The sequence below is a fragment of the Globicephala melas genome, chromosome 12 (genome assembly GCF_963455315.2).
Source record: "Globicephala melas chromosome 12, mGloMel1.2, whole genome shotgun sequence".
Classification (NCBI taxonomy): Eukaryota; Metazoa; Chordata; class Mammalia; order Artiodactyla; family Delphinidae; genus Globicephala; species Globicephala melas.
In genome coordinates this window covers 38,597,296-38,613,834 of record NC_083325.1, presented here as the reverse complement: position 1 = coordinate 38,613,834, position 16,539 = coordinate 38,597,296, and the positions used below count along the sequence as shown (strand labels likewise).

Genomic DNA, 16,539 nt, shown 5'->3' with positions numbered 1-16,539 from the left:
TGTCAGACCCCTCCTAGAGAAGGGGAGATGCTCTAAATTAGTTTGAAGATCTGATCATTTCACTGGGCTAGGATTTTAAAAGTCAAAACAAAGAGAGCATTCATTTATTTATCCACTTATTATCTAAGAGGTGGGGGCAGGGAAAACGTTATTCAGCAAAGGGAGCTTATCTAGGAGAGATGGGAAAGAAAAAATACTTTCTATTTGCACCTATAGAATCCAGCTCATTCCACAGATGTGCCTTCTGTGTCTCTTAGAATCAGACTGCACCATGAAATGCAGGTGCCTTGTCTGCCCTGTTCACCACCGTATCCCCAGCCCATGGAATAGTGCCTGCCACATAGCAGGTCCTCAATAAATATTTTTCAAATGGATGCCAGACTCGGAGTATACAAATATAAATAAGCTTCAACCCCTTTCCTCAAAGAACTCAGTCTAGTGGGTACTGCAGACAGGAAAAGAAATGATTTCAGTGCATCACAGTAAGCACTGCAGAGCACTGAGGGTGGCTGGGCAGCAGGGAAGGCTTCTTGGACAACATGAGATGAACCATGAGGAAAGATTAGGAGTTCAGGCTGGGGTGACAAGGTATGGACAGGTGTGCAGCAAGAGCACAGCACCACAGTTTTAGAGAATGCTAAGAATTGCAATGGGAAATGAGACTGGAGAAAAGAGGCGGAGACTTGAACCGAAAGCTTATTTGGTAGGTGATGGGGAGCTGCCGAAGGGTTTAGACCAAGAGTGGTGTTACCAGAATTGTATTTGACCACAATAACTTTGATGAGTTGGTAAGTGGTGAATTGAAGAGGAACAAATTCAGAAGCAAGGAGACCAGTTAGGCAGCTCTTGTTAATGACATGCTGACTGACCCGAGTCACAGGTGGCACAGATGGAAAGGTGGAATGGTTTGGAAAATAAGTAGGATGTCAATCAGCTGGATTTGGTCATTATTGGATACACATGGAGAAAGAGCAAGGCGTCTGTGCTGACTTCCAAACTTCTGGCTTGGGACCGAGAAGCTGGTGAAGCTTTGAGCTCAAGGGCAGGGCATGTTTGTTAGGTAAGACAAAGTTCAATTTTTTTGGACTAGTTGGATGCATTTTAAAATTTACTGTCCTTTCTCTTTGTTACCATCCCATCCATCCCCTTTTCGTTTTTATACAGTTTATTCTCTAGTGAAACAAATCAAGGCATTTAATCCTTCTTTGTTGCTAGCTCCAACATTGGTTTCTCCACCCCTTGACTTTCTTCATCTATTTTTGTAATCCTTTTGCTGTTTTCTTGAGGTCTTTCTCTTTCAATATAGGCCATGAGTTTATTTTTCTTTGTGTAATCCTAGAAATAATAGTTCATGCCAAAGCGATGACAAAATGGGTCTGAATCTGAAGACACAGATGACATCTGTGATTTTGCACACACATGTGTTTTTGCAGAATTAATGTCTTAGGTACTGTTGCCTTTCTAGGGTGAAGGACAGCTATGACCCTTTGAAGCAGTAGGTTTGTCACCAACTTCCTGGTGTAGGTAGTTGCTCTGCCATTTATGACGGTGGTTAATTATCAGCCAGAGAGGAAGATTCCCCTCCCCCACCTTTTTTGGCCTTCTGCTGAATCGACCAAGTTTTATTTGATTATTTTCTCCTATCGTTTTGAAAATTATACTCTATATGCTTCTACCAATTAGCCTTAAATTTTCAACTCAGGTGCTTGAGCATATTCTTCTAAAACCATATAGAGGTAAGCATTTAGTTGAAAGCAGTGGAGCCAGACTGCTAGGATTTGAATCCTAGCTCCACACAGAGTGGTGTGTGAGTTGGGAAAGTCACAAAATCTCTTGATGCTTTAGTTTCTTCATCTGGAAAGCGGAGATGATAATAATGCCTAACTCACAGGGTTGTTGTTGTGAGGATTAAATGAGCCAAATACATACAGAACACCTGACAAGTGATAGATTGACTTTCCAAGTTGTTACTTTAAACTATAACCTTTGAGAAAATAGATGCTATAGATGAAAATGTTGGCATAAATGCAAAAGTATGCAGTAAATAAAATAAAATCGTTTATTCTTTAAATCTGAGGACTTTTCTTGCTTATTATCCTAATATTGCATTTGGATTGTATTTACTAGCTTGGGACATCCAGTTGGATTGCTGGCATCCTTTCCAGTGTGCTCAGGGGAAACCTCAGGAGAGAGAGGTCATTCTCACTGTTAACACTATAACTTGGCCTATAGTGTTTTATTATTTTTTTTAATTTAATTTTTATTTTATATTGGAGTATAGTTGATTTACAACGTTGTTATGGTGTTTTAGATGAACAAGAACCAGTCTTTGATGTTTATGTTGAACCCCAGATGGTCCCATTTTTCTTTTTAATAGCTGAGTTAGGGATGCACCGTACAAGACCAGTTCTTTTTTTTCTTTTTTTTTTTTTTTAAGCTGCGTTGGGTCTTCATTGCTGCACACAGGCTTTCTCTAGGTCCCATTTTTCTGCCTTTGACATTTGTGTGGTACCTAGAGCTGTGATAGTCATCTCATAACTACGAGGGAGCCTGTTCATAAACAGAGGTGGCAAAGAGAAAAGATAGAAAGAATCTTGACCCTTGATGATGTCACTGACCCTGAAATTAATCAACCCTGGAGCCTTGTTACCTTCAGGCTTCTTGTCATGTGAGATGATAAATCTCTTGTTATTTAAGCTATTTTTAGTCACATTTTCTTTCCTTTCTTTCTTTTTTTCTTTGGCCATACCACATGGCTTGTGGGATCTTAGTTCCAGGGATTGAACCCGTGCCCCCTGCAGTGAAAGCGTGGAGTCCTAACCACTGCACTGCCAGGGAATTCCCTAGTCACATTTTCTATTACTTACAGTTGAAAGCATCCTGAAAATGTAAAAAATTACATGTCCCATATTCTGTTTAATAAATTATTATGGGTTTATTATCAGTATTTTAAAATGATTAATATAACAATACAAATTTTTTAATTTGTCAGTTTTAATTTGTAATATAGCAAATATTAATAGTTACAACCTACATAAACAAAACTTTTGGGGTCTTTAATAATTTTTAATAGTGTAAAGTTTCTAAGACCAAAAAGTTTGAGAACTACTGTATATATTATTTCATTATACAAATATACTACATTTATTTTGGCTGTTCTCATACTGTGAACATCTAGTTTGTTTCCAAATATTTGCTATTATAGCAAATACCATAGGGACAGTTTTTAAAAGTATTTTTAAAAGCTTTGTTATGGAAAGTTTCAAACATATACAAAAGCAGAGAGAATAATATAATGAACCCAATGTTTCCATCACCCAGATTCAACAACTATCAACATATGGATAATCATATATCATCCAGACCCTCCATTTTCCCCATCCAGATTTTTTTTTTTAATTTTATTTATTTATTTAATTTTGGCTGCGTTGGGTCTTCGTTGCTGCACACAGGCTTTCTCTAGTTGTGGTGAGTGGGGGCTACTCTTCATTGTGGTGTGCAGGCTTCTCACTGAGGTGACTTGTCTTGTTGTGGAGCATGGGCTCTAGGCGTGCTGGCTTCAGTAGTTGTGGCGTGAGGGCTCAGTAGTTGTGGCTCGTGGCTAGCAGGCTCTAGAGTGCAGGCTCAGTAGTTGTGGCGCACGGGCTTAGTTGCTCCATGGCATGTGGGATCTTCCCGGACCAGGGCTCAAACCCGTGTACCCTGCATTGGTAGGTGGATTCTTAACCACTGTGCCACCAGGGAAGTCCCAGATTTTTTTTTTTTTTTTTTGCGATACGCGGGCCTCTCACTGTTGTGGCCTCTCCCGTTGCGGAGCACAGGCTCCAGACGCGCAGGCTCAGCGGCCATGGCCCACGGGCCCAGCTGCTCCGCGGCATGTGGGATCATCCCGGACCGGGGCACAAACCCGTGTCCCCTGCATCGGCAGGCGGACTCTCAACCACTGCGCCACCAGGGAATCCCCCAGATTATTTTTAAAACAATCCCAGACATCATGTAATTTAATCTGTAAATATTTCTGTATATTCCTCTAAAAGAGAAGAATGTTTTAAAAAACATAACCACAATACCTTATCACACCTAAAAGCATTTTAACACTTCCTTGATATTATGAACTACCCAATCAGTGTTCACACTTCTCTGAATGTCTTATTTCTTTTTTAGTACAATTTGTTTGAATCAGGGTTTGAATGAAGTTTACGTGTTGTAGTTGTTTCATAGGTATCTTAAATCTCTTTTAACCTATGGTTTTCCTCTCTATCATTTAAAAACTCTCCTTTATTTCTTGTTGTTGACAAAACCAGGTTATCTTCCAAAAGATTTCCCTGTAGTCTGCGTTTAGATGATTGCCCCTGTGATATTGTTTGACATGTTCTTCTGGCCCTTATGCTTCCTGTAAACTGGTAATTAGATCTAGAGGCTTGTTCAGATAGAGATTCAAATTTTTTCAGGGAAGTGTGTGGTAAGACTACATTATAGGTGTTGATGTGTAATCCCATTAGGAGTCTAATTGGTGTCTGATTGTCTCTTTTTTTGTGATGTTAATAGAAATGCTTATATCCATTGGTACCTGATGGACTGAAAAATGATAATATCTGAGTTCTAATATAGTCCTCCTCTGTTTCTTATCTGAAACTCTTATCCAAAAAAAGAAATTTCTCATTATTTGGTTATCCTGAAATAGAGATCATATAAGAAAAACAGAAAAAGGCTTGATTTCCCCCCCCCCTTTATTTACTGGTTTAAATAATAAGTTGGCTCCCTAGCATCCTCCCAAGGTGAATAATGATACTTTGTTTCATATTGTTTAAAAGGACTGACAATACCAAAGGGTTGTTGTGGGGATGGAGCAACTAGAGCTTATACACTGCTAGGGGGGATATAAATTGTTATAACTACTTTGGAAATCTGTCTTATGGTATCTTCTAAGGCCTATATATGACCCATCTAAACCATTCTATATAGGCAACCGAAATGAGTGCTATATCCACCAAAAGATATGTATAAAAATGTTCATAGCAGCACTATTCATAACAGCCTCAGACTGGAAACAACTAACCTGTTTATCAACAGTAGAATGGGTAGACAAATGGAGGTATAATCAGAAAGTGGAATAATACATATCAAAGAAGAAGAGAACAAGAGATTGCCATACACAGAAACATGGATGGACCTCACAGATGTAATGTTAGTGAAAGAAGCCATACACAGAAAAGTATATACTGTAGGATTTCATGTATATGGAACTCAAGAATAGACAAAACTAATTTATAGTGATAAAGGTCAGAATAGTGGTTATCTTTGGGGGCTACTGTCTAGAAGGGAGTGTGAGGGTTTTGGGGAAGATGTTGGGGAAATATTCTTGTAGCTACTAGAACTTACTATATGTATCAATGTTATGCTTCAACAAAAAGATTTTTTAAGACAAAATAAGAATATATATCTGTATTGCTTATATGCCTAAAGACATTCTGGAAGAAAACACCAGAAACTAATAACAGTGGTTTCGTGGGGATGGGATGGATGCTGGTGTGGAAACTGGACAGAATGAATCAGGGCTGTGTGGGAGACGTTCTTCCCATGTAACCTCTCTCTTTTTTTAAATTGATATAGTTGACATAACATTATATTAGGTTCAGGTGTACAACATAATGATTCAATATTTGTATATATTGAGAAATGATCATCACAATAATTCTAGTTAACATCCATCACCACATATAGTTACAAATTTTTTTCTTATGATGGGAAATAACCTTTCTATATTTAAAATGTTTTGAGTTGTATGAATATATTATTATCTAAAAGTTGGGTATCTTGGGACTTCCCTGGTGGTCCAGTGGCTAAGACTCCACGCTCCCAATGCAGGGGCCCCAGGTTCGATCCCTGGTCAGGGAACTAGATCCTACACGCACGCCTCAACTAAAAGATCCTGCGTGCTGCAACTAAGGATCCACATACTGCAAGGAAGATCCTGCACACGGCAACGAAGATCCCATGTGCCGCAACTAGGACCCAGTGCAGCCAAATAAATAAATAAATAATTTAAAAAGTAATAATTATAAAAAAAATTTTTTTTAAAAGTTGGTTATCTAGTAGAATCCTGTTTCCAAATGGATCCATCTCATTTTTGTCATGCAGGCATCTATTTGTTTCCCAGCCTTTTGCTCTTTTTCCAACAATCATGAAATCTGACATATGGAACAATTATTGGGAAAACTGACATTTTTGCTTTGAATGTTTACTAAAAGTCCTAAACATTGAAAGCTCAAATATTCTACAAAAGCAGCATATTCAAATGTCAAATTGTTATAGATATGTTAATTATAGGAAATATTATATGTCTCACCCACTCGCTTTTGATACCCTGCAAGTACTGATTGAATTTGCCCCATTTGTCCTTGATAATAAATAAAATTAGCTGGAGTAGAACAATACTGACTACAAAATCTTTTCATTCTTTGTGATAAATGATTCCTCCCAAGACAGGACTTGTCTTGGTCAAAGTGCCGATACCCAACTGTAGACATCTTCAGAGCATGTGTGCCCTAGAGAGCAAACAGGTCTCAGTCTTCTAAACAACCCTCTCCCCTACTGACAGTGATACAATGAACTTGAAGGGGCCCATAGCAAAAGGGACACTGAGGACGGAGCCAGATAGAGTGAGAAAAAAGTACAAGATAGTTTCACAGTTGGTTCCACCAAGTAGAAATAACCAGTGTGAAAGTGATAAATTATAAAGATGGGGAAATTAGCCTAATCTATTTGCCAAAAACAAACAAAAAAACCAAAACTCCCAGCAACTTCTCTTGTCACATAGTTAATTAAAGCTTGAACAAAAATTAGTCTTAGTGTATTACCCCCTCGAACAAACATCATGATCCCTTTACAGATCTTCAATGGCATACTTTCCTTTGCTTTTCTTGAGAAACGCCATGACTCCCCTTCTTTTCAAATATTTATTAGACCTCTTTTCAAATGTATTTGATCAGAATCCTCTTTTCAAATAGTCTCTTTGAATTTTGATTACTTTTAATAAGGTCCACCTTCCCCACCCCTGCTGAACATCAGACGTTTTCTCTTCCCTGAGTGTCAAGAGACCCCTCTGCCCTTGCTCCCAAGACAAATCTTGAAAGGGGTTTGAGGTCTACTCAGATGTAGAATAAAGCCTGTCATTTTGATGTGTTAGGAAATGGGGTTTGGGATTTTTTTACCTCTTATAATTCCATGGGTTGGCTTAGATCAACTGGGTGGTTGGGATCTGTTCCACTTGGTGTTGGCTGATGCTATGGTCTGAATGTTTGTGTCCCACCGGAATTCATGTTGAAATTCTAACCCCCAAGGTTATTAGGAAGTGAGGCCTTTGGGTGATTAGGTGCTAAGGCTAGAAGTAGAGTGATCGGGTGTAGAGAATGCATTAGGATGTGCAGGATGGGGGTGCCACTAACCCCCTGCCATAGAGTGGGCTGTTTTCTTAAAACTTTCTTAAAACTTCTATGTAAATAAAGGAAAAATATAAATGTAGACAAAGAGGAAGAAGACAATTTAAAATGTTTGAGTAAATCAACAATAGAAGGATAGAAGATGTTGGATTAAGAATAAGTGTCTTGGGGGCTTCCCTGGTGGCACAGCGGTTAAGAATCCACCTACCAATGCAGGAGACACGGGTTTGATCCCTGGCCCGGGAAGATCCCAGATGCTGCGGAGCAACTAAGCCTGTGTGCCACAACTACTGAGCCTGCGCTCTAGAGCCCGCGAGCCACAACTACTGAAGCCCACGTGCCTAGAGCCCGTGCTCTGCAACAAGAGAAGCCACCGCAATGAGAAGCCCACACACCGCAATGAAGAGTAGGCCCCGCTCGCCACAACTAGAGAAAGCCCGCACGCAGCAACAGACCCAATACAGCCGAAAGTAAATAAATAAAATAAATAAATTTTTAAAAAAGGAATGTGTTGGGATTCCCTGGTGGTGCAGTAGTTAAGAATCCACCTGCCAATGCAGGGGACACGGGTTTGATCCCTAGTCCAGGAAAATCCCACATGCTGAGGAGCAACTAAGCCCGTGCGCCACAACCACTGAGCCTGTGCTCCAGAGCCTGCGAACCACAACTACTGAAGCCTGAGCACCTAGAGCCCATGCCCAGCAACAAGATAAGCCACCGCAATGAGAAGCCCGCGCACCGCAACGAAGAGTAGCCCCCACTCGCTGCAACTAGAGAAAGCCTGCGCACAGCAACGAAGACCCAATGCATCCAAAAATAAAATTAAAAAGAATTTAAAAATTTCTCTTCTTACTTCAGAGAAAATTTGGAATTAAAAAAATATATGTTCAAATTCCAGTAGTGGGTCATCCTACAATGTATCTGACCTGTTGTCCTCAAAACAGTCAAGGTCGTCAGAAACAAGGAAGGTCTGAGAAACTTTAATAGCAGAGAGGAGTCTAAGGAGACATGACAACTAATTATAATGTAGCATCCTGGACCAAAAAAAGACATTAGACAAAAACTAAGGAAATGAAACAACTATGGACTATAGTTATTAATAATGTGTTGATGTTGGTTCATTAATTATAACAAATGTACCGCACTAATGTAATATGTTAATAGTAGGGGAAACTGGGTATGAGGTACATGAGAACTCTCTGTACTATCTTCTCAATTTTTCTGTAAATTTTAAAATGTTCTAAAAAATAAAGTCGACTAAAACAAAGTTGTTTTCTTTCTCCTTTTTTACCGAGCAGTAACCAAAATCTTATACAGAGAGGAAGTATTAGGTAATCAGTGATGTACTATGATCATTTTTACCTTGAGATTGAAAAGGCAACAGAAAAGTTGAAAGTGTTTGATTAATGAAGTTTAAGCAAGTTTCTAAAAAACTAAATTGCTCAAATGGCAGATTTGTGAATCTGGGGTTTCTTTTAATTCAAATAGTGTAATAAAGGCTCGTGATCAAGAAAGACTTTGACATCTACAAGAGAGACTAACTTCTAGACTTAGTAAAATTGCTCTGGGCAACCACTGCAGGCTCCAGCCTTGCTGCGGGGGGTTATGCTACGTCTGGCCCACGGGGCCCTAGCTCGCATTGGGAGCCGAATCCTAGAGGGGGACAACATGCCAACTGCCAAGAAACTAGCTAACATTGGCTACAAGACCTTCTCCTCCTCCATGATGCTTCTCACTGTGTATGGGGACTACCTCTGCAGTGCCCGAGCCTACCACTATTTCCAGCCGCCCAGCTCCCAGTGCCAAGCTGCAGAAGAACAGAACACCTCGGGAGTCTTGTAGAAATGGGGGGCTTTTTTCCTTGAGCAGAGACGCCTGAGGCATGCTGTGGAAGGACCTCACCTGTAGTCATTTCTGAGTCAAGAGGACCAGGGCTTTAATGGTTTTCGAATCCTGCTGGGAAAATGTGCCCATGTTTTTTCTGGTACAGCCAGTTTGGAGAGGCTATCGAATCATAACAGAAATAGGAGGGTGAGGCACACTTACAGACATTAAATATTTTGCCAAAAAAAAAAAAAGAAAATTGCTTCGAATCAGAAAGAGTGCATTTATGGGAAATAGTGCTTATTTATGAAATATGTTTCTTAAAATTCAAGTCACATCATCAATGCATTTTTTTTTTCTAATTTTTTTCTTCCCCAAAGCAAAAAAAAAGCAAGAATAAGTGTTGGGTTCTTCAGATGATTGTGATTTATTATCCCCTTTTGTTATCCCCCTTTGTATAAGTTAATGAGACAAATTATAATTAAATCAAAGTGTTTTTTAACAGTTTCTAAACCTAAAGCAGAATATTACTTTTGCCTTAACAAAGGTTGAGAGGAGACTAAATCTAAGAAAGTAGAAATAAGGTTAAAAAAAAAAAGGGGGGGAGGAATAAATAGAAGTTAAAAATAATGAATCAATATGTGAGATATTTGGAGCCAAAAAGCAGTGACACAAAATGGATGAGATTTAAAATAAAAGAGCCAGAAGCCAATAAGCTTTTGAAAATAAATGAAAAGATTAATATTTAATAAAAGTAAAAATTTAATAGTATCAGAGTTGTGCTCACATATTTATGTACAAATATGCCCATCAATGCTATGTATAAAAGCAGTAGGTTGTCCAACAATAAGAAAATAATTGCAATGCTTATATAAAAAGGAAAAATGTATAAGTATTAAAAGTCATCTTTTTGAAGATTATTGAAAGCATTGCAAAATGTTCATAATAAAAATGATATTAAGTTTAACAAAGTGTATATACACTGGTTCCAATTTTTTAAATTATAAAATAGATATGTGTTTTCTCAAAATGCTAAACACAGAGTTACCATATGACTCACCAATTTCACACCTAGGTATTTACCCAAGAGAAATGAAAACATATGTCTATGCAAAAACTTATACATGAATGTTCATAGCAGCATTATTCATAATAGCCAGAGTGGAAACAATGCAAATGTCCATCAACTGATGAATGGATAAACAAAATTTGATATATTCATAGAATATAATGTTATTCAGCAATAAAAAGGAATGAAATACTGTTACATGCCACAACATGGATGAATCTTAAAAACATTATGCTATATATATGGAATCTAAAAAAAAAAAAAGTGGTCATGAAGAACCTAGGGGCAAGACGGGAATAAAGACACAGACCTACTAGAGCATGGACTTGAGGATACAGGGAGGGGGAAGGGTAAGCTGGGAGAAAGTGAGAGAGTGGCATGGACATATATACACTACCAAACGTAAAACAGATAGCTAGTGGGAAGCAGCCGCATAGCACAGGGAGATCAGCTTGGTGCTTTGTGACCACCTAGAGGGGTGGGATAGGGAGGGTGGGAGGGAGGGAGATGCAAGAGGGAAGAGATATGGGGATATATGTATATGTATAACTGATTCACTTTGTTATAAAGCAGAAACTAACACACCATTGTAAAGCAATTATACTCCAATAAAGATGTTAAAAAAAACAAGAAAACAAAAAAACATTATGCTAAGTTGAGAGTAGCTAAACACAAAAAAACACATATTGTATGATTCCATTTATACGAAATGTCAAGAAAAGGCACATCTATAGAGGCAGAAATTAGATTAGTGGTTCCCAGGGACTAGGGAGTGGGGAGTAGGGAGTGACTGCTAATGGTAGAGGGTTTCTTGTAGAGGTGATAAAAATGCTTTAAATTTAGATTGTGATGATGGCTGTGCAACCACTGTATATATGTCTATATATATATATACACACACACATACATACGTATGTACATATATCAGTATATATAGTATAAAATATCAGTATATTTCAACAGTTTTTCTCTCTAGGTGGTGGAATCATGAGAGATTTTGTTTTCTTTTTTCTTCATTTTCCAAATTTTCTACAATGAAAAATGCCACTTAAAACAAATAAATGAGGGAATTGGTAACCAGTGCTACTCTGAATGTGACCTGTGAACTGGTGCTGGTCCCAATTGTCACTGGTCTGCAACTAAATGCAGAAATTGAGAGTAAATACCTAGAAACTTTAAATAACTATTTTACATTGCTGTGATATCCAAGTGTATCATTGCTTTAGTTTTGTTTTACTAAAATATTGGTCCTCTGTGGACTGAGATTAAAAATAAAAATCTGGGGGCTTCCCTGGTGGCGCAGTGGTTGAGAGTCTGCCTACCGATGCAGGAGACGTGGATTCTTGTCCCGGTCCGGGAGGATCCCACATGCCGCGGAGCGGCTAGGCCCGCGAGCCATGGCCACTGAGCCTGCGCGTCCGGAGCCTGTGCTCCGCAACGGGAGAGGCCACAATAGTGAGAGGCCCGCGTACTGCAAACAAACAAACAAACAAACAAACAAAAAAAACCTGCTCCTTCACCATAGCGAGTTAGTGAAGCTCTGCCCTAGATAATTCCTTAATAGCCTTTTCAGAAATGTTGAGATCAAAGGGTTGATCAAAACTAAAAACTAAGACATTAAAATAAGATATAAAAAATCATAACAGTACAAATGAATTAGAGAAAATTATGTTTAGAAGGAAATAAAAGCAAAAAGCTTACAGATTGAACAAAATGAATAGAAAAGTAGAAAACAAAACAAAACCACTGCCATCAACCTCTAAGCCTCGAGCTCCCAAACTAAAACACCAAAGGAAGTCTCCCATGTGCCCCTTGGTTATGGCTCTCACTACTTGTTACAGGTGCTGGGTTTTTGCAGGGATGGGAAATGGGAAAGGGGCCTGAGAACAATTTAAGTGCAAAAGCAGCCTATTCCAAACCCTGGGGTAGGAAAGAATGTCGTATTGCCTCTTCCCTGGGTTGGATTCCTGAGGTCAGGAAGGCTCCCAGGAACTGATGAATCAGGTCAGCTTTAACACTCTTCTCAGACATCTCAGGAGTGTAGAATCAAAACCGATCTGGTTTTCAAAGTCGGTGGAATTTGATCCTCACTGACCGTGTAGCATGGGGCAAGGCAGAAGATGCTCAAATATGAGGCAAGAACATTCTCCTCTGCCTGCAGCCGAGCTATACCCTTCACAAACCAGAAGGGTAGAATAGGACCCACAGGGATGATGGCTCAGTGGTGGCTGAATCCTCAACTCTATATTCTTCCATCCTCACGAAGCCTGCAAGACAGAGGTACTTGTAAAATGTGGCCTAGGATGGGTGTATGCACGGGTGTTGTGGCTATCGTGGTTGAAGCCGGGAATGTATTTACGCGACGTTGGTGGTTATGATGTAATATTAATAGTACACTGCTTCTGACATACTCTCCCTCAAAGACATTTCAATTCCAGATGGATAGATATTAGCTATAAAGTGTTGCTAAATCTTTACAGTGAATTTGTAGGCTCTTCTGCTTAACTGGCATTTTGGAATTGGTGCCTGTCTCCTTAATGAGAGAAGTGTTGTCTTGGTGTCATCACCTCTGCCAAGGGCAGCGTTTCCTGTTGTCTAGCTCAGTGTTACTTGTTCCGTGAGAAACAACGGGGTGATGAATGGATTGCCTAAAAACCTTATCAAGCTGCAGTGACTTTCTGAAGTTTTCAACAGTTTCTGTGTGAAAAGGTTAACTGTAAATCATAAATAATGAAGGTTTCTCAACAGAACGTTTCTCTTGTGTGGACATTATATGTACTGACATACTAGCCATTTACCTTGATGTTTAATATCATTTTTTTCTTCCTTCCTCTAGTAAGAAGTGACAGGTTTTGGCCATTAAGGTAGAAGGAAAAAACTGTGTCAATCCAAGTGCCCTGTTAAATGTCATAGCTCGATGTTGGTGAGTTTCAGTAACTTCCACTTAGCTTTCCAAAATCTAAAATAAGACCTCCAAGCAGCCCCACTAGCTGTGGTAGGGAAAAAGGCTGCACTAATCTGATGAAAGAGAAAAGGTACTCATTTTATTCCACTTGTCCTTGGAGGCTAGAGGGAACATATCTGATGTTCAGCAAAGTCAGGACATGGTTGATGGGCTCAGTTGCTCTTGTGTGAGGAATCAAGGAATCTCAGGTTAGGAATCGAGGGCTCAGAAAGGGAGGCAGTATGATGCTGGTTACATTGTATTTTGGTCATGAATCTTGGATTGCAAGAGACATAAACCCCACTCAAACCAGCTTAAGCCAAAATGTTATATTAGCATTGGCTCATATAACTGAAAGCCCCACTTCCAGTCCACACTGAAAATCAAGGCTTCAAGCATGATTAGATCAAGCAGAGTCATGTACAATTTGTCTCTCTCCATACACCTCTCTCAGCCCTATTCTCTTCTGTGCTGATAGGTTCTGCAAATGTCTTGACATTGAGACTAACCGAGCTGGTTAGGTCACATGTTGAGCCTTGAACTGTAGACTGTTCTGATCAGCCAGGCCTGAGTCCTGTGCTCATTCCTGATTTCCAAGTTCAGGCAGCTGTGACTTGTGGGTGCTCTGAATGTCCTCATCTTGATCCTGCAATTCAGGGATCATACTTTGTCAGAGGAGCTCACCAGATCACATGGATCAAGGCCTTAGGGAGGTGGCTGGGGATTTACATGCACCCTGGACCCATCTGGAGCACAAATTGCTGTGGACCCTGTTGCCAGGAGTCCATATCCTCTGGCCACCGCCCCAAAGGAGACTGAAGGCAGGAGGGGGAGGCATGTCTGTGGCTGGAGCTGAACGGGACAAGGGTTTGGGATGCAGGCAGGTGACATGGTGTGTCACTGAGCGAAAGCAAGAAGGAAGGAAGGCCAGTGGGTGGTGACGACATCGTGGAAGAGGGGCCCAAGAACCAAGTCTTGGAGGATTTAGAGGTGGGGACACGTAAAGGGCCGAGGTAGGGGGAGGACAATTACAGTGGGGAAACAAACTGAGCAAATGGATGGAGGTTGAAACAAGATCTCTATGTGCTGGGTGTCTTGTTTCTCCTGTGCCTGCCTTATACCAGGCCACTTTACAGATGAGTTACCCTTCCTTTTTTGCACAAATAATTTTTTAAAATTGTGATAAAATATATGCAACACAAAATTTACCATTTTAACCATTTTTCAGTGTACAGTTCAGTGGCATTAAGTACATTCACATTGCTGTGTAACCATCACCACCATCCGTCTCCAGAACTCTTTCACCATCCCAGACTGAAACTCTATATCCATTAAACAATAACTCACCATTTCCCCCTCGCCCCAGCACCTGGTAACCACTACTCTATTTTCTGTATCTATGAATTTGACTATACTAGGAATGTGATATAAATGGACTCATGCAATATGTGTCCTTTTGTATCTGGCTTACTTCACTTAGCATAATGCCTTCATCTGTTCATCCACGTGTAGCATACCAAAATTTCATTCCTTTTTAAGGCTGTACAGCGTTCCATTGTATGTGTATGCCACATTTTGTTTATCCATTTACCTGTCGATGCATACTTTAGTTGTTTCTACCTTTTGGGTATAGTGAATAATCCTGCTATGAATATGGGTGTACCATTGGAGTCCCTGCTTTTACTTCATTTGTGTATATACTCAGAAGTAGAATTGCTGGATCATATGGAATTCTGTGTTTAATTTTTTGAAGAACTGACATACTGTTTTCCATGGTGACTGCACCATTTTACATTTGCAACAGCAATGCACAAGAGTTCCAATTTCTCCACATCCTTACCAGCACTTGGTTTCGTTTTTTCTTTGTTTTTTAATAATAGCCTTTTAATGGGGTGTGAGGTGATATCTCATTGTGATTTTGATTAGCTCCTTAATGATTAGTGATGTTGCATCTTTTCATGTACTTGTTGACCATTAGTATATCTTCTTTGGAGAAACATCTAATCAAGTTCTTTTCCCATATATGAATTGGATTTTGTTGTTGTTGTTGAGTTATAGGAGTTCTGTATATATTCTAGATATTAATCTGTTATCAAATATATGATTTGCAAATATTTTCTCACCATTGGGTATGATATTAGCTGTGGGGTTTCCATATATGGCCTTTACTATGTTGGGGTCGTTTCCTTCTATTCCTACTTTGTTGAGTGTTTTATCATGAAAGGATGGTAAATTTTGGTGAATGCCTTTCCTTCATCGAGATGATCATTTCCTCCCCTTCATTCCATTAATGAAGTGTATTAATGTGGTGTATTATGTTGATTTTTGTATGTTGAACTATCTTTGCATTCTAAGAATAAGTCCCACTTGGTCATGGTGTATAATCCTTTTAATATTCTGCTGCTAAATTCAGTTTGCTATTACTTTGTTGGGGATTTTTGCTTCAATATTCATGAGAGATATTGGTCTTTAGGCTTTTTTTTTTTTTTTTTTTTTTGGTGGTATCTTTGCCTGGCTTTGGTATCAAGGTAATGCTGGCCTTATAGAATGAGTTAGGAAGTATTCCTTTTTCTTCAAGTTTTTTGGATTAGTTTGAGAAACATTGATGTTTGTTCTTCTTTAATTGTTTGATAGTATTCCTCAGTGAAACCATCTGGTCCAGGACTTTTCTTTGTTGGGAGGTTGTTTGTTTGTTGATTCAGCCTGCTTATTATAGTTCTATTCAGATTTTCTATTTCTTCCTGACTCAGCCTTGGTAGGTTTTTTGTTTCTAGGAAGTTTTCCATTTCATCTAGGTTATTCAGTTTGTTAGCATACAATTGTTCATAACACTCTCTTAGAATATTTTTTATTTCTGTAGAATTGGTAGTAATGTTCCACTACAAATAACCTTTGAGCACATGCCTTCTGTGTGTAAGGCACACTGTGTTAGGTTCTGCAGACCTGTCTCTGAGTAAGATTCCATGGCATCACAAAGTTTACAGTCCAATGCATTTAAAATGTGATTTAGAGACCAAAGTTTGATAACCTTCCAGTTTTCAGAATTTGTATTAACTATACTCTAATTATATTAACTATACATATTCAGAATTATGTTAACTAACAATTTAGGATATCTGTGCGCAAGCCGCATTCAGTGAAAGAAAGCCCTAATGATGCAGTCTTACCAGCCCTTACTTTTTGCTACTACTGTATTCTTGCCAAAGGTCCCTGGTCTCAGAATATGTGTTATGTGCAGCAAACAATCTTGGAGACAGAGC

General features: G+C 39.2%; 2 protein-coding genes across 2 annotated transcripts in view; both read left to right on the top strand.

Annotated features, from left to right (window-relative positions):
- LOC115863997 (activator of 90 kDa heat shock protein ATPase homolog 2) overlaps positions 1 to 16,539 on the top strand; it is a 76,204-nt gene that overhangs the window by 7,053 nt on the left and 52,612 nt on the right. The gene's annotated exons all lie outside the window — the stretch shown is intronic.
- LOC115864195 (cytochrome c oxidase assembly protein COX14-like) lies at positions 9,048 to 9,284 on the top strand. The gene has a single exon (XM_060309045.1). It carries the CDS (start codon positions 9,048 to 9,050, stop codon positions 9,282 to 9,284), a length of 237 nt encoding a protein of 78 aa, XP_060165028.1.

Excerpts from the sequence above, each read along its gene's own strand:
- LOC115864195 (XM_060309045.1), top strand. The coding sequence starts at position 9,048 with ATGCTACGTCTGGCCCACGGGGCCCTAGCTCGCATTGGGAGCCGAATC.